This window comes from Lynx canadensis, chromosome B2 (genome assembly GCF_007474595.2).
Source record: "Lynx canadensis isolate LIC74 chromosome B2, mLynCan4.pri.v2, whole genome shotgun sequence".
Lineage (NCBI taxonomy): Eukaryota > Metazoa > Chordata > Mammalia > Carnivora > Felidae > Lynx > Lynx canadensis.
The window spans coordinates 99576559-99600652 of record NC_044307.1 but is presented as its reverse complement, the minus strand read 5'-3'; the positions used below and the strand labels follow the sequence as shown (position 1 = coordinate 99600652).

The 24094-nt window shown below is 39.0% G+C and overlaps 1 protein-coding gene across 7 annotated transcripts in view; it reads right to left on the bottom strand.

The window, feature by feature from the left end:
• FIG4 (FIG4 phosphoinositide 5-phosphatase) overlaps nt 1-24094 on the bottom strand; it is a 131859-nt gene that overhangs the window by 76508 nt on the left and 31257 nt on the right. For 6 of the 7 annotated variants that reach the window (XM_030316134.2, XM_030316135.1, XM_030316137.1 and 3 more), the window contains 9 exons: nt 23702-23752; nt 17643-17791; nt 14119-14247; nt 11706-11806; nt 10056-10218; nt 9521-9618; nt 5021-5154; nt 2526-2642; nt 217-262 (listed from right to left, as the gene is read on the bottom strand). In XM_030316134.2, coding sequence (XP_030171994.1) covers nt 217-262; nt 2526-2642; nt 5021-5154; nt 9521-9618; nt 10056-10218; nt 11706-11806; nt 14119-14247; nt 17643-17791; nt 23702-23752 — 988 coding nt within the window. The remainder of the gene's footprint in view (nt 1-216; nt 263-2525; nt 2643-5020; nt 5155-9520; nt 9619-10055; nt 10219-11705; nt 11807-14118; nt 14248-17642; nt 17792-23701; nt 23753-24094) is intronic. The other variant, XM_030316139.1, reaches the window with a different exon arrangement.

The window sequence follows — 24094 nt, the reverse complement described above, 5'->3', positions numbered from 1 at the left end:
TAATAAAAATTATAATGTTTAAGAAAAAATCCACAGGCCATTATTATTTTAGTTGCACGTCATTTGTAAGAGTTAAACACTAGCAGTAAGGCTTTTAAAAATCCTGATTAATAATTTTGCATTAAATAAGAAGTATATCTCTCTCCACAACTACTTTCAGAAAACATTATGAACTGCGAATACAGATTCTATTCACTATTAATATAATATCTATACCTGCAGGCGACCAGTGGGAATCACACATCCTCCTAGTTCATTCCACCTGTGTTTAAAAATAGATGCTTTAAAAAAATTTTAATAGCATAATCTATATTCATTTTTGGTACTAGCTCTTTATAAAGAATCAAAGTAATAGGGCTGAATGCACCAGAATGACCAGCTGATTCTGCTTACTTTCATTCTTTCTGGTAAGTGAATATGCAAATAACCAAGATGGAATGCTATCCACGCTCTCCCTCCTCACGGAGAACACAGGGAAACCCAGGAAAGAAGCAACCTAACTTGCCCCAGTGTCGCACAACTCAGGCATTTATCACCCATGTTCAACCAAAATCCCTGTTGCATTATTAATTTAAGCCTATTTCCTCTTTGGTCTCTACAGACATGAATAGTAATTGCAGGGGATCTTTCTAATAAAATCTTCCAAGCCTTATCCTCCTTCCCTCAGTGTTAAGATTCTCTACCTCCTCTAGCTTTATTTCATGGAGTTTTGTTGCATACCTTTGGTTGTTTTTGCAGACTTCCTTATTATTTTCCCTCCTTCTTATTTTCTCCATGTGCTAATGAATGCCTGGGGGTATGTTCTAAGTACTATATAATGAAATTGCTATTTTATTTTAATTATTTAAAATATTTTAATATTTAAAACATTTTAATTTCTTAAGGTATTTTAATTATTTAAAAAAAAATTTTAAGTTTGAGAGAGACAGAGACAGTGTGACCGGGGGAGGGGCAGAGAGAGAGAGAATCCCAAGCAGGCTCTATACTGTTGAGCCCGGACGTGGGGCTAAAACTCATGAAACCATGAGATTGTAACCTGAGTCAAAACCAAGAGTCGGACATTTCACCAACTGAGCCACCCGGGGACCCCCAAGATATTTTAATTATTTAAAAGAAGGTGCAGTACAGAAAAGAGTTAACAGGTCTGACTGCTTTCCTCAGAAAGGCCTGCTAACACAGTTGGTCCTTGGCTGGCATCTGGGAACTTGTGTTCCCATTCCCCGACAGACAAGAGTGCCTCACTGTACCTAAACTGTCTGTAGAGACAATATGGTTTTGCTGAACAACCTCTTTCCTTACGGGAGTCAGGAATTTTGGTATGTGTCAAGCAGAGCTGTCTAGGGGACCAGCCTCCAATAAAACACCCTGACGCTGAGTATTTAATAATCTTCTCTGATTGGCAACATTTCATACATGCTGTGACAACAGGTTGCAGGGGGAGTTAAGCATGTTCTGTGTGACTCCATTAAGAGAGAACTTTGAAAGTTTCACCTATTTCCTCCGGACTTTGCCACATATGCCTTTTCCCTTTGCGAATTTTCTTTGTATCCTTTGACATTAATAAATCACAGCCATGAGTACAACAATATACTGAATGTTTGACATTTCCTCATGAATCAAGAATCCTGGGGATGGTCTTGAGGACCACCATCACAGATATCCCAAAATTCAAACTGTAACAAAAGGATGCTTTCTTTTATTATTTGTCTATTTATTTTTGAGGGAGAGAGAGATAAAGACAGAGAGACAGAGTGTGACTGGGGAGGGACAGAGAGAGAGAGACACACACACAGAATTGGAAGTAGGCTGCAGGATCTGAGCTGTCAGCACAGAGCCCAACACGGGGTTCGAACTCACTCACAACTGTGAGATCATGACCTAAGCCAAAGTTGGACACTTAACTGACTGAGCCACCCAGGCGCCCCAGAAAAGGATGATTTCTAAAGACATACACATGACAGTTGGTTTTTGCTCTGTGCGGTTTTTTGGTTTTTACCATTATAATTAACTTTGTTAGCTGAAAATAAAATGCTGGGAAGGTATAACATTAGTTCATTAAAAGACACATAAAACAGGATCCTTGATCTGAAGAAGCTCACAAAGTAGTAATGAAGAAAGGTTTGTGAACAATAACTATAATACAGTGATAAACATGATTTTCATAAAAATGTCATAGGAAAAAATTTACATTTCATAAATGTATTTAGTCTATGGAAAAAAATTCCTGCCCTTAATGCTGAAAAATAGAATTCATTGCAGAAAATTTTACTTGGCAGAAACATCTGATGTAATGTTTATTCCATGAATAAGAGATATTCTGTGGCTTCCATCAGAAGTCTATACAACCGCCAGAGGAAATCCCCTGCCGATAGTGAAAGTTCATTCCACAATCACATGAGCAGCTTGTCTTGTCTCCCCAAAGAAATAAATTCATCCATCTTTCAAGTAATACAAACTGCTCATATTTACAATAATTTTATCCACAAGAGCAAAATTCTTGATTTAAGTTTTTACACCATACATACTTTTCATCTGGCCGCAAAATGCTACAGTAAGAATCAGGGCGGTTTACAAAGAATCCAGTTTTCTTCACCACACTTTCTGCAATCACATTCAGTCGATCAAGAACATTACACAGCTTGCTGAGGAGAGGAGGAAGAATGAGAAAAGTGAGAAGAGACAAGTCTAATGTATACTTATCTTTACATCAGAAGCAAATAAAGTCTACAGTAATGACAGGGATTTAAAGTGTTTTTTTTTTAATATGAAATTTATTGTCAAATTGGTTTCCATACAACACCCAGTGCTCATCCCAAAAGGTGCCCTCCTCAATACCCATCACCCACCCTCCCCTCCCTCCCACCCCCCATCAACCCTCAGTTTGTTCTCAGTTTTTAAGAGTCTCTTATGGTTTGGCTCCCTCCCTCTCTAACTTTTTTTTTTTCTTCCCCTCTCCCATGGTCTTCTGTCAACTGATGAATGGATAAAGAAATTGTGGTTGGGGCACCTGGGTGGCTCAGTCGGTTAAGCGGCCGACTTCGGCTCAGGTCACGATCTCATGGTCCGTGAGTTCGAGCCCCGCACTGGGCTCTGTGCTGACAGCTCAGAGCCTGGAGCCTGTTTCAGATTCTGTGTCGCCCTCTCTCTGACCCTCCCCTGTTCATGCTCTGTCTCTCCCTGTCTCAAAAATAAATAAAACGTTAAAAAAAATTTTTTTTAAAAAGAAATTGTGGTTTATATACACAATGGAATACTACTTGGCAATGAGAAAGAATGAAACATGGCCTTTTGTAGCAATGTGGATGGATCTGGAGAGTGTTATGCTAAGTGAAATAAGTCATAAAGAGAAAGGCAGATACCATATGTTTTCACTCTTATGTGGATCCTGGGATTTAAGTTTTAAAATGTCTGGTTTGTATTCAACAGGAACATTGTTAACAATTAATTTCTGCAATATAATGTGTGTTCAATAACTAGCAAGATTTGGTGCAAGAGACATGAAGGGCCTGTATGAACTCTTGGCAAGCCTTAATCTTGGCACATTACATCCCCAGGAGAGCTTCTCCCAAAGCCTTTCACTACTTAAGAGTCAAATCAGTCAAGTCAATACGCATTCATAAAATGTGAGCAGAATACAATGCACAGTGCGGGTGGCAGGGGAAGAAAACACTGGAAAATAAACATGAATGGTGCCAACCTGTAATCAGTTTTAGACTCTAGGAAAATGTGTGCGTATGTGTGTGTGTGTGTGTGCTTGGGTATCTAACCACACGAAATGAGTTAGAAAAAAGTACAATGAGTTAAAGTACAAAACAATACGGTAACATTAAAAAAATGAACAACACCTCAGAATGAACTTAGTGTTAATATGAACGCCTAGTAAATGAGTAAAAGGACAATGTAAGGTTAAGGAAAGAAAGTTCCTTGGATGACCAGAGTTTTGAGTCAGGTCCTTGACAGGTAAAGGAGAGGTAGGAATGCACCCCAGGGAGGTGGGGGTCAAACCACAGAAGAAAAGGCTCAGGAATGGGACCCTGGCTGCCACCCTGGAGGCTGGGCATGCAGTTTCATCTTCTAGGAAGAGAACAGCCCGGGTATAAAGAAAAAGTTACTACATTCTGGAGTGGGGCTTTAACACTACACTAAGAGTTTGAATTGCCTATGAACAGTCAGGAGTCACTACAGGTTCATCCACAAGCCAGATCTGCCAAAAGTGGTATCTGAGAAGGTGACCAAATGGGGACAAGATGAAACAGGGCACAGTGAAACTAATGGCTGTAAGGGAAAGCGTGGAGCAGAGATGTCCTGAAGTGACTAGTTACTTAAAAGAGAATGTGCGGGGCGCCTGGGTGGCGCAGTCGGTTAAGCGTCCGACTTCAGCCAGGTCACGATCTCGCGGTCCGGGAGTTCGAGCCCCGCGTCGGGCTCTGGGCTGATGGCTCAGAGCCTGGAGCCTGTTTCCGATTCTGTGTCTCCCTCTCTCTCTGCCCCTCCCCCGTTCGTGCTCTGTCTCTCTCTGTCCCAAAAATAAATAAACGTTAGGGGCGCCTGGGTGGCTCAGTCGGTTAAGCGTCCGACTTCGGCTCAGGTCACGATCTCGCGGTCCGTGGGTTCGGGCCCCGCGTCAGGCTCTGGGCTGATGGCTCGGAGCCTGGAGCCTGTTTCCGATTCTGTGTCTCCCTCTCTCTCTGCCCCTCCCCCGTTCATGCTCTGTCTCTCTCTGTCTCAAAAATAAATAAACGTTAAAAAAATTAAAAAAAAAAAAAAAAACGTTGAAAAAAAAATTAAAAAAAAAAAAAAAAAAGAGAACGTGCAGGTGGTATCGGTGGTGGGCAAAGAAAAGAGTTTGGTCAATTAATTTAAGCACTCAAATTATACATCAGCACCAAAACAGCCCCTCAGTGGGTTCGTGAAGGAAATTAAAAGAGAACGTTTACTTTACCATGGAGAGCAGCTTCTGGCTACTTTATGTCACAAGAAAAGGAAAATATCAGAACCAAACATATGGACATCTACTCACCTCTTGGTGTACTTGGCCATATCCCAAGGAATATAAATAATGGTGTGCTCAGGAGGCAAAAACTGGTTGAGGTACGTCACAGCAGCTACAAGCTCTTCACTCAGAATTCTCTCATGCTTTCTTTTCTCTCGTTCCTTTATCAAAAATGAAACATTTTCAGGGTTCTAGTTACCTTAAGTCAGAGGAAGAGACTTTCAACATTTTTACTTTTCAGCTAAGGCAAGAAGCCTAAGTCTTAAATATACTGGGGAAAAAAAAGCCTAAAATAAAAATAATATAAATTCAAAGAAATAAATACATCATTGAAGTCAACAGATAATTAGCTTCAAAAATTCAAGGAGATGAGATTTCTTTTTAATAACCTCCTGCAGCTTCAAGAAGCTCGGTTCACCCTCCCAGGCCTCGTCTCCACCCTCCACACCCCACTCTGTCAGAAAAGAACTCCCCAAGGACCAGAAGAACGAAACCCTGAACTCCAGCCCGCTAAGGACAAGACAGAAATCCACTAGGTCTGGATGGATAATCTCTAAACTGGCTGAGAGTGTTTTGCAGCCTACATGTGTTTCTAAATTTGACTCTTAAACACCCTGTGAGGTAGCCAAGCGAGGCACTTTCTCCCCTTTCAACACTGTGGTTGAACTGAAGTTGAGAGGTGTTCATGGACCAAATCTTACCTTCTGCCTCCCTGCCTGCTGTACCTCCTTACATATTACATGCCTCTCATTTAAGAGACATTAATGCAGGGGCGCCTGGGGGACTCAATCGGTTAAGCATCCGACTTCAGCTCAGGTCGTGATCTCGCGGTTCATGGGTTCGAGCCCCACGTCAGGCTCTGTGCTGACAGCTCAGAGCCTGGAGCCTGCTTCAGATGCTGTGTCTCCCTCTCTCTCTCTCTCTGCCCCTCTCCCACTTGCTCTCTATCTCTGTCTCTCTCTCTCTTAAAAAATAAACATTAAAAATTTTTTTTTAAAAAAAGGAGAGAGGCTAGTGTGTTCCAGTACAGCTCTGTGGCTGGAATGCTGGCTCAGCTGCCTGCTAGCCACATAGCCTTGGGCAAGGTTCTCACCTTTCCAGGGCCTCTATTTCTTCATCTATAAAATGGGGTAACAATAGTATCTCCCTTACAGCGATAATGTGAGGTTTAAAAGAGATAAAACACAATAATCTCTTATCAGAGTAACTGTCTGTGAGAACTATTAATAACAATCAGCCATTTTTATTGTTATCCTGATCAGGACTTCACTTAGAAACAAAGAAAAACAATTCAGTGACAGTGACACCAATACGGTGTTGAGGCACTATTGCTGGCATCAAATGGGTCTCTGCTGTTTTCAGTCATGGTATTAGTTATTAATTGTCATGAATGTAATTAGATAGCCACTGTGGAAACAAAAAGGGTATCTCTTCTGCACAGCTGAATAAGTCAAATGGAGGAATTAGAAAAGAGTTGATTAAGAACAGTGTTAAATCAGTTTAGGATGAACATGTATTTAGCTGTTTACATCCGAGAAAATTAAATTATGTATCTGGAATTTTTCTCCAAAGCACTTTGAATCAACTAGGGAAACAAAACCTTTTTGAAATTTTTTGATCAAATCTGACATTTTATGAGAGGGAGAGAAAAGGTTATTTAATCAACCTTAGGTCATCTCCATGTAAAAAGAATCTGCTTTCTGCCTTGTCTGTCCATCGTGGATTAGTGGTAGTGGGTTTAGTCAACCTCCTTTGGGTCGCAGAGTCCTATTACAACCAGATGAAAACGTCACAAATGCAAGTGATTTTAAGTATCACTTCAAGAAGTCAGAGACTCCCCCACTGCCTGTCACCCACGGCCCCCAGACTAAACACATTCAGTGCTTGATTCCAGGTTGACTTCCTATTAATTCCCCAGTAGTGGTACTGACCACCGTGCATGGATTGCTACAAAATGTCAACCAGCACCTCAAACTTGCACAACTAGGGAAGGTGGGGTAGGGGTGGGATTACAACACAGGGTAAAAAAGAAAAGAAATCAAGAAAAGCATTTCATTTTAGTGACTTCATACAGAGGCAGAATAAAGAATGAACATCCTGGGGTGCCTGGGTGGCTGACTCTTGATTTCAGCTCAGGTCATGATCTCATGGGTTCGTGGGATCGAACCCCACATCGGGCTCTGTGCTCACAGTGCAGAGCCTGCTTGGGATTCTCTCTCCCCCTCTCTCTCTCTCTGCCCCTCCCCTGTGCACACGCTCTTTTTCTCTCTCTAAATAAATAAATAAACTTTAAAAAAAAGTGAATATCCTTCAGTATCATTCAATACACACAAATGCATTCTTTGACTCTAATCACAAATTAGTACTTTTTCCAAATGAACTGAATAAACATCTTCTTTTAACATATGAATAAAACAACTAACAGCAAAAACAACAAAAAACTTTTTTCTATTTCACAAAATAGCGACTTAATCTCCAAACTATTTTCTACTTATCTCTAATTACTGCCAGGATTTTTATGATAAACGAGTACAATTTTTTAAGTCCCCTGATTAACCTTTAAATATTAACAAATATATTTTGTTAATAAATGTACATCTGAGAAACCTGGGCAAGCACACTTTACAATCACATGTGTCGGATGTTATTTTTTGAGTCTGCGTATTTAATACAGAATTACTTCAAACATCATAGACTGAACGTCCGTTTAGCCATAGCTTCTAACCATATTGTACGGACTTTGTAAACCATGAAGAAGAGCCAGCGTTCCCTATTTTGGTGAATGGCATCACCATCCATCCACCTGAGTAACCAGAAGCCCAGGGATCAAACCTGACATCTGCCTCTCCCTCATCTCAAATCTAGCCCATCACCGAGTCTACTGCTTCCATACACTTCTCCTCAGCTCTACCATACCCCCCTGGTTTAAACCAGGGTCACCCCTTTTCTGGATAACTAGAATAACCTCCTATGTGGCCTTCCAACATATTCTTTAACCTTGTGCCAATCTACATGTTCTCTTTGTTGAGGTCAGGATGACCTTTTCAAAATACAAACCAGACCACAATCCTCGCAATCATGCAAAACCTTCAATGGTTTTCCATTACACTCCCAGGATAAAGACCACACTCATCAACACACCCTACAATGCTCTGCATGGTCTGGCCAGAACTATCTCTTCAGCCTCGTCTCACAACAGGCTCTTTGGTCCTCATCAGCAAGGCCCCTGCCATAAGGCCTTCCCTTCCTCAAAGGTACCATATCCGACCCGGGGCCGTGGTACCTGCTGTTCTGAATTGAATATTACTCCCTCTCTTCTTGGCCTAGTTAATGCCTCTTCCTTCAGTCTGTGCTGACTTATCATCTCCTTGGGGGAAACTTCTCTCCCATTATAAGCTCTCATAGCACCGTTTAGCCTGTCTCGGTACCTCTGCATTACTTCACCATCTCCTCCATTAGACTATTAGCTCTGTGAAGGCAGGAATTGTTTCTGTGACTGCCTTGGCACAAAGGAAACCTTCAAGAATACTTGTTAAATAATGAACTAAATGGACACAGGATTCCTTGGTGTCGATTAAATTAACATTTCTTTTTTTTTTTTTTTTTTTAATTTTTTTTTTCAACGTTTATTTATTTTTGGGACAGAGAGAGACAGAGCATGAATGGGGGAGGGGCAGAGAGAGAGGGAGACACAGAATCGGAAACAGGCTCCAGGCTCTGAGCCATCAGCCCAGAGCCCGACGCGGGGCTCGAACTCACGGACCGCAAGATCGTGACCTGGCTGAAGTCGGACGCTCAACCGACTGCGCCACCCAGGCGCCCCTAAATTAACATTTCTTAATCAACCTCTCAGAATAACCTCAGACACTACTAAGTTGTTGGCCACTGCTGTGACCATAACAAAACCCTTGCTCTTCATGCTTTCGGTGTCTTCGTGGCTGTGGACTGAGATTCTTTCAATGCAACAGATATAGATACAATTTATTACCTGCTCTCCCTGCTCTCCATCCTAGGCTAATGACCTGAGTGCCTACTTATATACACGAGGTATGTTGCCCAGACGCCTCTCACAAGGAAGCACAGAACTGTAAGGCCATGCCACCACTTTGTCCACCTGGTTCTTGAACCACAGTAGTACCCCAATTTCTGAATCTAGCCTTTAGACCTTACTACTACATATTAGCTTTCCTAAGAGATCTCTGGATTGTCTAGGGAATGGGGTGTATCAAGACTAGGCTGGGACTGTGTGATCTCCATGCTTCCTTCTCCAATCTGTCCTGGAAACTCAGAAGATGGACAGACAGCACCACCCTCTTCCCTTGAAGACATACTGCTGATTCTCCCGGTTACCCAGGGAAGAGGCCACACAGAATCTAAGGCCAAAGGACAATGCCTTCGACAATCAGACACAGTGCTCTGTCACAACACAGAAAGTCTATAAAGCAAGCTTGTTAAACCCCTTTGTGCCAAGGAAAGATTTTTCTGGTGTGACTGAATTTCCTAAGCAAACAGATGAGCACGCCATACCTTCACTAAATTCAAGATGATGATGGGGGAGCCAAACCTTTGAAGCATCTGGTCAAAGTGAAGGGCAGCCACATGTGCAAATGGATCTGCCTGATCCACTGAGGGGGATAAAAAGGATGAATAAATAAATACCAAAATAAAAATTATAAAGCAAGAATAAAGACACATAGGGCTTGGTTTTGTTTTTTAATGTTTAAAAAATGCAATAAAACTAGTAGTTTCAATTAATTAATTCAATTAATCTAGTAGTTTCACTTCCCAAATTCCTCTTGAGCTTATCAGACCCTCCTTCTACACGTATTTATTGAATCTGACTGATTCTTACATTTCTGAAGTAAAATACAATTTACTAGCAGCCAAAATTAATGAAAACTTATAAAGTTATTGAATAAAAATAACAGATGTCCTTCTTCTAAATTATCTACCTTCCAGTAGCAAAACTTGGTTAAAATCTAAGAATTTATGAGATTTCTGTTCATCATCTCTAACTGTGGGTTAAAAAAAGGGTTACTATTAAAAAGATTGTTCCACGTACATGTAATAGGTGGTTTAGGCATCATAGTTGAAATGTCCTGAGACCAGTATAAAGGCACTGATCCTCTAACTTGTACATAAGAAGAATAACTTCCTGCAGTAAAAGACATCACAGAAGCATCGCAGAGTATTTGTTCAGTCTCCACTTCATTTGCAACATCGCCCTGGAAAGAAAGGTGGCATTTAAAGATATTTTATGTTCTCAGAATTTTTTAATGGAACAAATTTCCAAGTATATAATGAAATTATAATTCCCATTTTAGAACATTTTAAAGAGGTAAATGTTGATCAATATTCAATGTGCACATTAGAAAAGGAAAGCCATTAAAATGCAACAACAAAAAAGGCAATTAAAAATAGCCGAGAATAGACTAGGAAAAAATCAAATTAAATAGCTAATAATACAAGTAGCAGACAGAGAACAGCCTGAGTGATATAAATGGCAGAGAGGGACAGAAAAGGAAAACAATTACATGAAATTATACTGGAGGTCAGCAAGACCAGCAGAATATAAAACTTTAGTTCTGAAGACCGGGGAGGAATGGAAGGGACAAAACAGTGAGATTCAAATAATGCCTGATGGAAAGAAGCAAAAAAAAAAAAAAAAAAAAGTTCTTGAGTTCGCTTTACTTGTAAAAGTATATAAGGATATGACGAAGAATAATTTTCATGTCTGTTTGATTATCCTTAAAATATTCAAAAGTAAGTAACATAGCAAAATTCCAATTTTTCTTAGAGCACCAGTTATAAATATTTTCATTGTGTTGATATAATTTTAAGAACAATGTTGCTATTTTTGCCCCGGATTAAAGCCAGTGTCTCACTCAATCTGTCTACTCAAACACACATCTGCATAAGACTCGAGCTGTCTACTGCAAATGGAGATGAAACACTCAGAGGGGATTACTTGACTGATGGCAGGACGGAATTTCTGTTGTGGTTATTTTCCAGGGGTGAGCTGAATAAGGAGCCTCCCTTTAGCCAACCTAAAGCAGAGGGAGTGGAATTAAGGGTTTCCATGCCTTGCTCTACTTTGTCTTCTCATCAGGGAGGCATTTCCGGGGCACCTGGGTGGCTCAGTTAGTTAAGTGCGGACTTCAGCTCAGGTCATGATCTCCCAATTCGTGGGCTCGGGCCCCACATCTGGCTCTGTGCTGACAGCTCAGAGCTTGGAGCCTGCCTCGGATTATGTGTCTCCCTCTGTCTCTGCTCCTCCCCCACTCACGCTCTGTGTGTCTTTCTCTCAAAAATGAATAAACATTAAAAAATATTTTTAAAAAAGATGCATTTCCAGCAAGTGCTCCCCTCCACTTATTCCTCAGATGGAGGAGCTTTGCTATTTTAGTCTTTACACTAAATATGCACTACATTTTGTCATATATTACTGAAATGGCTCATTGTCCACAACGTTAGACTTGTCACAACTCCCCAAGGCATTGCATAACTTGCTTTAAGATAGCTGATTTTCCAGAACATCTGTATATATTAGTCATATTTCCCAAGTTTCAGACACTCTGGGGAATTAATTATTCTCTTGATCATGTCCCAAACTAACAAATGCCATCTTCTAGAATTCCACTTTGCTTCCTCTGAAAGCAAAGCAGATGTGAAAGGTGAAAATGTCAGCAGCACTGTTGCTTCTCCATCTTACCTCACAGTTTGCGCCTCTCTTGAGAAAGCGGGTCCCGGCAAACTTACTGGATCTTCTAGCTATTAGAGTGACATAGACTGGTCGTCCATAGATCAACAGCTCTTAGAAATCGAGTTAAAGCTGTCAGAGCATTCACACCGAACGGTCACACCAAACCAAGAGAATCATTATACCTTCAATATGCATTTAAACATATCTTGTCCAGAAGGTTAAACAAAACCAAAAAGCTCCACCCAAGAATGGAATAGCATTGGGTCTAACGGTTCCTCCAAGTTATGCAGGTATTAAAGCAAAAACAGGCCTACCTAAGGAGTGGTTTCCATGAATTCTAGAGGAAACGGTAATCAGGTATAGGGTTAGTGGCCAAGGGAAGACCTGGTCTCACCTTACAGCCAGCTAAAGGATGTCAACAGGTACAACTAATCCTTCCTTAGTCTTCAGAGATCATATACTTCTCAAAGAGAGCATATCTCACTTAACAGGGGGTTTAAACTATGAAGCAATATATGATACTTAGGGGATGGATGAGTTTAATACAGTAAATGCTTAATGCTATAAATGCTACCCAAATTTGTCACCTAACTGCAAAAACACTGTGAACTGTTTAACCTCTATACAGCTTATGTCACCTTATTTAACTTTCTGAGCCTCAGTTCCATCTTCTGTAAAGTGGTGTAAGTACTAACAAAGTAACTAACTTTATTAGATGGTTGGGAGGACTAGGCTAGGTAATGTGTGTAAACCAGTGCCTGTCCTATGGCAAATGCTGAATAGATAGCAATTCCTTTTATTATCATAAAGACTTCCAAAATTCATTACATGCTTGATAACTAGGAAACTAGATTCATCATCTAAACTAATGGGCTTTAAAATTATAATCCATGGTGCTATTCCTTATTCTAAAAAAATAAACATTTTTACTGTGCTTAATATATGCCTGGCCCTGAGTTAGCTCTTGGCAATACAAAAGTTTGGAACTACCTTTTAGAAAATGCCTTTAGAAACTGTGGCACATTCCTTTGTGCGCTCTTGGTGGTGAAAACCTTGTGTTCTTTCCAGGTAGATTTCACTTTTGGAAACAGAGAAAGTAATTCGGAGCCAAATCTCATCATTCACTGAATACACCAAGCAGATAATACTACTCACTGCTTGAAAATTACTATAAAGTAATGATCTCAAGTGTGGCACATAAATCTCATTCATTCCCATTTCAAACCTCCTCTATGTCCTCAGCTAGCCTCCCTTCTTCCCTCATTTGCCATCAAGAAGGCACCGCCGGCTGCCTTTAAGGCTAACCTCTCTAGATATACCCCTGGATCCCACTCCTCCCGAATGCTCTGGTGCAAGAAGGAATATTAATTAATTACATTTACCCACTTAATGGTCTCAAAACAAAAAAGTCCTTTAAAGTTTTCACTCTAGGTCTTAAAAAAAAACCAAGGCACAAGAATGTCAACCGGAAAATAAGCTAAGTGTACAAATGCCCTACATGATATCGAAAAGGGACAGGAAAAACCTAAATTCCACTCCTAGAAAGTATACACTGCCTTTCTAAACCTCGTAGCATGATAGCACTTTCTTGAAAGGTTTCAACCACAGCTAGAAATTAAGTAAAAGGAAAAAAAAATATTTGTAACATTTAACTTGAAATCAGCTTAACCCAAGGTTCAACCTACTTCTACTTAATCTGTTACGTCCTTTCCCAATCCAGGCTTTTAGGACATTATGCCTGAACCACTGCAATCTCTTCCTAACTCCTGTCCCTGTTCTAGTCTCATTTTTCTTAATCCAGCTTGAAAACAGATGTCAACTCAACCCTCCTAAGTACTCCCATCTACATTACCCTCTTGAAAAAACTTTCCAAAATTCAGGCACCAAACCCCAAATGCTTACTTAGTCTGACCACCAAAGCAGTCTGGTGACTGGCAATCTGACTCCCCACTACCCACGACATTGTACCTCCCAGGGATTTTACATGCAGAATGAAACTACTCCCATGACCTTCTCTACCCCTACGCTCATGATGCTCCCCCCCCCCCCCCCCACCTATGTGCTCACTCCCTGCTTGCTGCTAAGGTCTGACTTTTGTTTAGAGCCCAGGCCAAGCCTGCCCCATCCTCCCCACCTGTCAGTGATTCTGCTCCTCCTCTCAAATAAGAATGATACTTACTGCCTATATCCCTTACTGGGCACGCAGCATTTTCTTCCCTGTTGTTTATCCTTTTGTGTACAAAATAGACCTGTTCAAATGGATTGCATTCCTCTGTATTTCCACTACCTGGTATCATGGGCAAGTTTTCCTGCGGGGTGCTCAGAATGGTAAATATAATCTTAAAATTCATATATGGTTTCCTACAAATTGACACAGCATAAGTTTAATAATATATATCTTAGTTTTTTTGAAAAAGGATACTTGACTGTCCACAGAACCCATGAATAATATACAACAGCCAGTCACGATGCACAGTATTCTTAATTATATCTAGAAGTTCACCGTTCCACACATACTTCATATAAGGCTCACTGCAGATCCCAAATACTCCTGAAAAATAAAACTTGGTATCAGAAAGATAAGGAAATGGGTCAACACTCCACTCATTTTTGAGTTCTTAAGTTTTTAACTTCAAAATAAAATGCCTGGTTAATAGCACTGCCATTTTCAGTGGCTATAATTCACGTCATCACTCAGAACAGCACAGAACTGTGCTGATTCTGTATAAAGTAAAAGAATAAACACATTTTTCTGATTTGTGAGAGCTTTTAACCTAAGAGAAAGGAAAACAATAGGGAAATTAAGGACACATGTACAAATACATGACTAAGGCCAAGAGACAGCACTTAAGCTGGCTGGAAGCATTGCTCTGGGGTTAGGCAGCCGGGGTCCAAATACTGGCTCTGCCTCTCATCAGCAGGATGACAGGTGTGACAAAGAGCGTTACTTACTATCTCAATGCCTCTGCTTCCTCAATCGTACCTGTGTCATGTGGTTGTTGTAAAGATGAAATAAGTTGGAAATACACATAAAGTGCTTTGAACCAGACCAGTGCCTTACTGATACTTCCATAAGTGATATAGCTATTATCACATCAGGTTTTGTCTTTGTGAAGAAATTAATTTCATCAAACATGATTTCAGCATATCCAGATACATTTATTAAACACCAACAAGTTTTATAAAACTTACATAAAGTACAGCATAAGAAATAAGTATAGTTAAAAGAGAATGGCTTAAAAGACTAAAAAGTTCTGGGTAGCAGGCTATTTTCCTTCTCAAAACATGGTATGTTAAGAGTGTTTATATACTACGACAAATACACTTGGTTTGATTCATAAAAACTAAATCTTCTCTGCCCTTTCAATGCTTTACGCAAAGCATGAATAGTGCACACATGAACTAGAGTCCAGTCTTTGCCACTTACCAGACTCTGTGACCTCTGGTGAGTTGCTTAAACATTTCTGAACTGTGAAATGATGATACTACTACTCACCTCAGAGATAGGTTCAGATTAAATTAACATACCCAAAGTAACTAATACACTGCCTGACAGAGTAGAGACTTTTTAAAAAATGTATTATTGTTTTTGTTTTCTACCTACCCCATACCTTCTACCCTTACTCTCTGTTTCCTATCAACTTCCCCCTCTGTAGTAAGAGGATAGTGTACCCACCAAAAGATGTGTATGTCCTAATCACCAGAACATGTGAATATGTTATGTTACATGACAAGGAGAAATTGAAATTCAGATGGCATTCAGGTTGTTAATTAGATGACCCTGAGATGGGGAGATTATTTTGGATTATCTAGGCGAGCCCAATGTGATCACAGGGTCATGGTAAGGAAAAGAGGAAAGCAAGAATGTGAATGTCAGAGTGACGTAACGTAGGAAAAAAACCTCACTGGCCATTGTTGGCTTTGAACACAGAAGGGGCCCCAAACCAAGGAATGTGGGCAGCCTCTAGAACACGGAAATGGAAAGAAAATGGATTTTCTCCAGGGTGTCAAAAAAGGAACGCAACCCTGCCAACACCCTAATTTTAGTCCACTGATACCTATTTGGAACTTCTGACTTCTGTAACATAGTACATTTGTATAGTTTCAAGCCACTAAGTTTGCGGTAATTTGTTATAGCAGCTATGAAAACCTAATACACAATGTTATTCATATCTGCCAAGTAGAACTGCTCTAGAGAGAATAAAAAAATTAAGTGGCTTTTAGAGAATAAAAAAATTAAGTGGAATCCTTAATTAGGATTCCAGAACAAATATTCAAATTCATATTTAGGATGACAGTGCAAATTTAGTAATACTTTAGCTTTTCTATTATGAAGCATGGTATTTAGAAGAAATGATGCAAACAAATATTCAGGCACACATTGCCTTATCCTCCACCTGTGTCTGGCAGTATAGGTTACAATTTGGGAGTCTGAACCAGGGCAAATTTATGTGGTCTGGATGTTCTGAGGTAGGTGGGGTGTACTGAGTTTGGCCTCAGTATAAGAGAGTCAATCTAATAGGTTAATAATAGTCAAGGGCAATGCCAGGGATGATATCCAGTTTAAGTAACACTCTAAGTCTACTTAGAGTGAACAAGAACCTGTGGCAAAATGTTAATAGGGCACAGCCTCTTCTTGAGTGTCCTGCAAGGACAAACTTTCTGCAACTTTAGATTACATTCTACCTCTCCACCCACATCTTCATCACCATTATTTAAGTTGCACAGAGCAAGGTGACCAAGACACCATTGACTTACTATGTCTCCATAGTAAATCCAATTCAGCTAAACTACTTTAAGCCTGAAACGATTCCTTCACAATATTCACTTTAGCTGTGCCCCTGGCTTTAGAGTTCTAGACCAACCCAAAAATCCAGGGATAAAGGTACCATTCTGCTGTGTGACCAGTTGGTCTAGGATTTCCAGGGTGACCCTAGACTAGTCACATGTGGTCCTGCAGTGACCCTCCAGTGGCTCTGACATAAAAAGGCCTGTCTTGATACCATATGGTTTCACTCTTATGTGGATCCTGAGAAACTTAACAGAAACCCATGGGGGAGAAGAAGAAAAAAAAAAAAAGAAAAAAAAGAAAAAAAAAAAAAAGAGGTTAGAGTGGAAGAGAGCCAAAGCATAAGAGACTCTTAAAAACTGAGAACAAACTGAGGGCTGATGGGGGGTGGGAGGGAGGGGAGGGTGGGTGATGGGTAGTGAGGAGGGCATCTTTTGGGATGAGCACTGGGTGTTGTATGGAAACCAATTTGACAGTAAACTTCATATATTGAAAAAAACTAAAAATAATAAAATAAAATAAAATAAAATAAAATAAAATAAAATAAAATAAAAAGGCCTGTCTTGCTTGACTCTTGGGTCAAGCTGGGACCAATCAAAATAAGAACAGTTTTTGATATGCTGTACTGGTTCCTCAGCACACTGGCCATGTGATCTTAATCTCTACACCTAGGTTTTCCACTTAGTATTTATTTCTTTAAAAGTGGCATCATATCTACTGAGCAGAGTTTTTATGAGAATTAGAGATACTGCAGCAAATGTCAAGGACACAACAGATAACCCATGATGAGTTTTTTCCAAAACTCTCCAAGAAGTAAAATAAAGCAGTGGTATATTCCCCAATATTCAAAAAAACCAATTCCCCTTTCAAACTTCACCACAAGTCTAGACCTAAAATGTATTCCATTAAAAGTACATGGAAATTTCCTAGGAAATGTCAGCACACAATTTTCTGGCTGGCCCACAAATGAAATCACATCATGATTAACGGTCTCTCCAAAAATGAACTGGTCAAGTTCATGTATCTGGAACAACCTCATGTAAGGACAAAGAACAATAAGGGATAGAGAAATATGAGGGAAATGTGAGTTAATTTCATGAGATGCCATTTCACGGATGCCGTATTAACATGCGTTAGATGTGCTGAAAACCACCTACCACTTCCACCCTGTGTAATTAATCCTTCATCTTCAAAGATGTCGAAACTCTCCTGGCGAGTCTGGGTTGTTTCTGACTTTAACATCTCCAGGGGCATTCGCAAGACAGTGAGATTATATTGAAGTGAGTGGGACAAATCATAGCTGTAACTAAGAACATAACTGAAACTTAGTAAGAATTATAAAAGCAAAACATATTTCAGTCTTGGCTACTATATGGAATGAAAAACTGTCAACTATATTAGCACCTGTTCTGTTACTTGGAAGCAATGCTATTCAAGCAAGCACTATAAAACCATGAATGTAACTGGAAATTTAAAAATCACTGCATCCCTAAAAAAATTAAAAACAGAAATACTTTCAAGCCAGTAATTCCACTTCTGGGTATTTACCCAATGAAAACAAAAACACTAATTTGAAAAGATATATGCTCCCCTATGTTTATTGCAGCATTATCTACAATAGCCTATATATAAATATGGAGGCAACCTAAGCGTCCACTGAAAACAATAAAAAAGAATGAGCTCTTGCCATTTGCAACAACAAAGATGGACTTAGAGGGCATTACACTAAGTGATATAAGTCAGACAGATAAAGAGAAATACTGTATGATTTCACTCAAATGTGGAATCTAAAAAACAACACAAACAAAAACAGAAACAGACTCATAAGTGCAGAGAACTGGTCATTGCCAGTGAGGCGAGAATGCAAGATGGGCAAAAGAGATAAAGGGGATTAAGGGGCACAAGCTTAAAATTATAAAGTAAATAAATCACAGGGATCAAAAGCACAGCATAGGGAATATAGTCAATAATATTGTAATGATGTTATATGATGATAGATGATGACTATACTTACCATGATGAACACTGAGTAATAAGCAGAATTGTCAATTCACTATGTTGTACACCTGAAACTAATATAATATTGTATGTCTACTATGCTTCAATTAAAAAATAGGGCACCTGGGTAGCTCAGTTGGTTGAACATCCGACTTCAGCTGAGGTCATGATCTCATAGTAGGTGAGTTTGAGTCCCGCATTGGGCTCTGTGCTGACAGCTCAAAGCCTGGAGCCTGCTTCAAATTCTATGTCTCCCTCTCTCTCTGTCCCTCCTTCACTCACGCTCTGTCTCTCTCCCTCTTTCTCTCTCAAAAATAGATAAACATTAAAAAAAAAATTTTAAATCACTGCATGACTTAGGCATTTGCACAATTAGAAATATACGAGAAACCAACATTCACTGACTTGCAATGTGCATTTTTTGCTTTACAGTGAGATCAGTATAACGTCACAGCCTTGTGCAAAGAGCTCACACTCTCATACGTATCTGAATAGAGTTGTACAGATGTTACAGTATCTACGCAATAGTGCATGGTCTGTACTCTAGTTTACCTATGAACAAAAGTAATTCTATTAATTTTTAGTGGCAGTTCCATAACTGACTTCATAATAAAACAGGAATAAGAAAATAATACAGGGGCATCTGGGTGGCTCAGTCAGTTAGGCATCCAGCTTCGGTTCAGGTCATGATCTCATGATTAGTGAGTTCAAGATCCACGTCAGGCTCTGTGCTAACAGCTTAAAGCCTGGAGGCTGCTTCGGATTCTGTGTCTCCCTCTCTCTCTGTCCCTCCCCCATTCTCTCTCTCTCTATCTCAAAAATAAATAAACATTAAAAAAAGTTTTAAAAAGAAAATACAAGCCATTATGATAAAATTTGTTTTAGAAGAGTAATACTCATCCAAAAAGTTATCACAGTCTTTGCAAATAAAATTTGGCTTTGAGGCCATAAGAAACCCATTTTACAATTCTGATTTCACATAATTAATAATTTTTAAAGTATGTCTAGTTATATATTTTAGCACAGAATGTCATCTAGAATTCATGTGTACCCAAATTCATAAAGATGGCTGCAATTTTGTCTGAAGACTCACAAATTATTTCAATTATTATTTCTTCTTTAATTTATTCATATAATTTGATTGAAATTTATTTTTTTCATTTGTGAAATTCAATTTTACTACATTTGCTAGATGAAGCCATTAATTTTACTAGTATCTAATCTCAGGGATAAAAGTTGTATTAAGAAGTTGGTTTTTCAATCATATTTACAATAGCATCAAAAGATAAAATACGATGGAATAAATTTAACCAAGGAGGAGAAAGATCTTACACTAAAAATTGTAAGACACTGATGAAATAAACTGAAGATACAAACAAATGGAAAGATTCCCCATGTTCATAGATCAGAATTAATATTGTTCAAATGTCCATACTACCCAAAGTCATTCACAGATCCATATCAAAATTCCAACGACATTTTTCACAGAGGTAGAACAAACAATCCTAAAATTTGTATGGAACCACAATAGACCACCAATAGCCAAAGCAATCTTAAGAAAGAACAAAGAGGGGCGCCTGGGTGGCTCAGTCGGTTGAGTGGCCGACTTCGGCTCAGGTCACGATCTCGCAGTCCGTGAGTTCGAGCCCCGCGTCGGACTCTGTGCTGACAGCTCGGAGCCTGGAGCCTGTTTCAGATTCCGTGTCTCCCTCTCTCTGACCCTCCCCCGTTCATGCTCTGTCTCTCTCTGTCTCAAAAATAAATAAACATTAAAAAAAATTTTTTTTTTTAAAAAAGAAAGAACAAAGATGGAGGCATTACACTTTCAGATTTCAAACTTTTTTACAAAGCTACAACATTCAAAGTAGTGTAGCATAAAAATAAACACATATGTAGATCAGTGGAATAGAACTGAAAGCCCAGAAAGAAACCCATGCATACAGAGTCAACTATTTGACAAGAGAACCAAGATGACACATGGAGAAAGGATAGTCTCTTCAATAAATGGTGCTGGGAAAACTGGATAACCACATGCAAACAATGAAGTTGGACTCTTGTCTTACACCACTCACAAAAAGTAACTCAAGATGGATTAAAGACTTCAATGTAAGACCCCAAACTGTAAACTTACTAGAAGAAGACAAAGGGGAAAAGCTCTTTGACATTAGTTTTAGCAAAGCTTTTATGGATATGACACCAAAACAACAGGCAACAAAAGCAAAAATAAATAAGTGGGACTACAGCAAACTAAAAAGCTTCTGCACAGAAAAAAAATCAACAAAATAAAAAGGCAACCTATGTAATGGGAGAAAATATTTACAAACCATGTATCTAGTAAGGGGTTAATATCCAAAGCACATACGGAACTCATATAACTGAAGAGCAAAAAATTAAAAAATAAAAAATAAAAAAAAACAAACAAAAAAACACAAAACAAATCACCAAAACGAAAACCGAACAATCCAATTAAATAATGGGCAAAGGACCTGAATAGGCATTTTCCCAAAGAAAATGCCCTACAGACACATGAAAAAATGTTCAACATCACATCAGGGATGCAAATTAAAAACACAATGAGATTGCAACTCATATCTGCTATAACGGCTATTATCAAAAAGACAAGAGACAAGTGTTGGGTAAGCTATGGAGAAAAAAGAACGCTTGTGCACTGCTGGTGGGAATGTAAATTGGTTCAGTCACTGCAGAAACTGTATGGAAGTTCCTGAAAAAACTAAAAATAGAACTACCAGGGATGCCTGAGTAGCTCAGTTGGTTGAGCAGCCGACTCTTGATTTCAGCTCAGGTCATGATCTCAAGGTCTGTGAATTCGAGCCCTGCATCAGGCTCTGCACTGACAGCACAGAGCCTGCTTGGGATTCTCTCTCTCCCTCTCTCTCTGCCCCTCCTCTGCTCGCACTCTCTGTCTCTCAAAATAAAAAAATAGAACTGCCATATGATCCAGTATTCCCACTTATGAGTATATAGCCAAAAGAAATTAAATCATCATCTTAAGAGATATCTGCATACCCATGTTGACTGAAGCATTATTCATGATAGCCAAAACATGGAAACATCCTAAGAGTCCAGAAATAGGTAAATGGATAAAAAGGATATGGTGCACGTACACACACAGATATCATTCAACCATAAAAATAAGAGACAGAGATCCTGCTATTTGCAACAACATAGATGGAACTTGAGGGCAGTATACTAAGTGAAATAAGTCTGATTATTTCCATATGTTCTCACTTCTATGCAGAATCTAAAAAAGCCAAATAAGCTGTGTACTGGTCACACGGTACAAACTCCCAGCTATAAGACAAAAAAGATCTGGGCATCTAATGCATAGCATGGCAACTGTAATTAACAGTAATGAATTACAACCTAAAATTTGCTAAGAGCACATCTGGAATGTTTTCAACACACACACACACACACACACACACACACACACACCCTCATAATTATGTGAGGGGATGGAGGTGTTGACTAACCTTATTGTGGTAATTATGTCATACTATTTATGTGTATCTAAACATCACGTTGTACACCTTAAACTTATAGATGATATATGTCAGTAATACCTCAATACGTGCAGGGGTGGAGGGGGGGGGGGAAGGATGTTGATTTTCGACTTTTAAAAATCAATTTTTTCCTAGTTAGAGTAACTGCTTTATTCCAGCCGAATCTTAAGAATGTAGTATATGCTTTTTGAAGCTTACATATCAGACACAAAAACCTCAACCAACATATTTTACTTATAGGATGACTTGGCCAGAGAGCTCAGTGTCAGGATACAAACGAAGTTGAAATCATGGAGCAGAGGACCATTTCTAACAGCACCACCAAGTTGCAGTGATAACTTGCAGATGCTATAAACATAAAATTAAGCAACAAAGACAGAGAAGCAGATGACTGAGATAAACACAATGGAAATATACATTCAATAAACATCTGAGGAAGTGAAAGTTTCTTCTTTAGGAGCGCTTCAATATATACTACTGTTAAAATAATGAACTCCCTTCAGTTTTATGAAGACATAACCCATTCTATATAGTAAGCACGTTTTTCTTTATTTCATAGGTAAACAAGTGGTTAACTGTATAAACAATTTAAAGGGGCGCTGGGGTGGCTCAGTTAAGCATCCGACTCTTGATCTCAGCTCAGGTCATGATCTCACGGTTTGTGAGATCCAGCCCCACATGGGCTCTGTGCTGATAGCATTGAGCCTGCTTGAGATTCTCTCTCTCCCTCTCTCTCTCTGCCTCTCCCCTGGCTCACACTTACATGTGCTCTCTTTCTCAAAATAAATAAATAAACAAAAAAAGTGGCTAATGTTAAAAAAAATTTTTTAATAAATTTAAAATAATGCATCAGTGCATGGCATCAGGAGTTACAACACTCTAGGCCCTCATTTAGTCCTTAGCACTCATGTCCTTTTTGGTGCATGCTATTTTGTGTTCTATCTTTTTAGTTTGGATATTACAGCTGAAAGAATTTTCCACTTAGCACAATAACTCTGTATCTCCTAGGCCTACATATTGGCCACATCAGTGGTGGTATAATACTCTATCACAATGCTCTGTTAAAATTTACTTGCCTCTCATTCAACTATTGGTATTTGGGTTGTCCCTGCATTGGCTGGCTTGCTCTCTTGGGGCTATCATAAACAGAGAAGCTATAAGTATCCCTTTATAAACAGGAATTAATATTTTCTCTCCTAATTTATTTTCTTAGGATATATTTTCACAAATACTTAATGCTACATTCCTCTTCAGGAAAACTATTAATTTACAATGCCATTAGCGGTATCTTGGTATTGCAATAGTTCTTCCTATCCTGAATTTGTTTTAATTTTGCTAGATGGTTAACTAAACATTGAACTGTGAAATGGTTACAACTCTGTATTAGAAACTGAATGCAAATTTCATTTTGTAATTAAAAATTACAAAATAAGAATATTTCATTAAAATTCCACCTAAAACAAAGAGGATGTTTATAGTGAGAACAGTTGCCCTTTAATTTGCCCATTCAATATTCAATTATAAGATTTTTAAAGGGAAGAAATACCTGTACCTTTATGTTTTTAGATGAAATAATCTGGCCAATAAAAAAAATAAAGGAAGTACTATTGTGTCCTCTGATTTTGTTTTTACTTCCTGGAAAATAATATAAACATTTAAGTGACTAACAAGAGAAAAACTAAGTTTAGACTTACCTAAAGTAAAAATTGCTAGATAGGTCCACATTTTGAAAGATTCGTAGATACCTAAAAAGAAAAGCATATTACATTCACATAATACTATTATTTTGCATAGCTTAATTATACTCACATATACATTTATATCTGTGAATACTCTCATTACAACTGAGGAATTCAGGGGCCACCTGGCTGGCTCAGTTGGTAGAGCATGCAACTCTTGATCTCGGGACTGTGAGTTCAAGTCCCATGATGGGTGCAGAGATTACTTAAAAATAAAATATTTTTTAAAAACCCTGGGGAATTCAATCCATAGCTGCAGTAGGGATTTCATCTGAAGCAATTTCTAAGTCTGTTGATTGTCCCTTCAGAGACCCTTAACTTTATAGTTTGACCACTTCCTCATCCCTG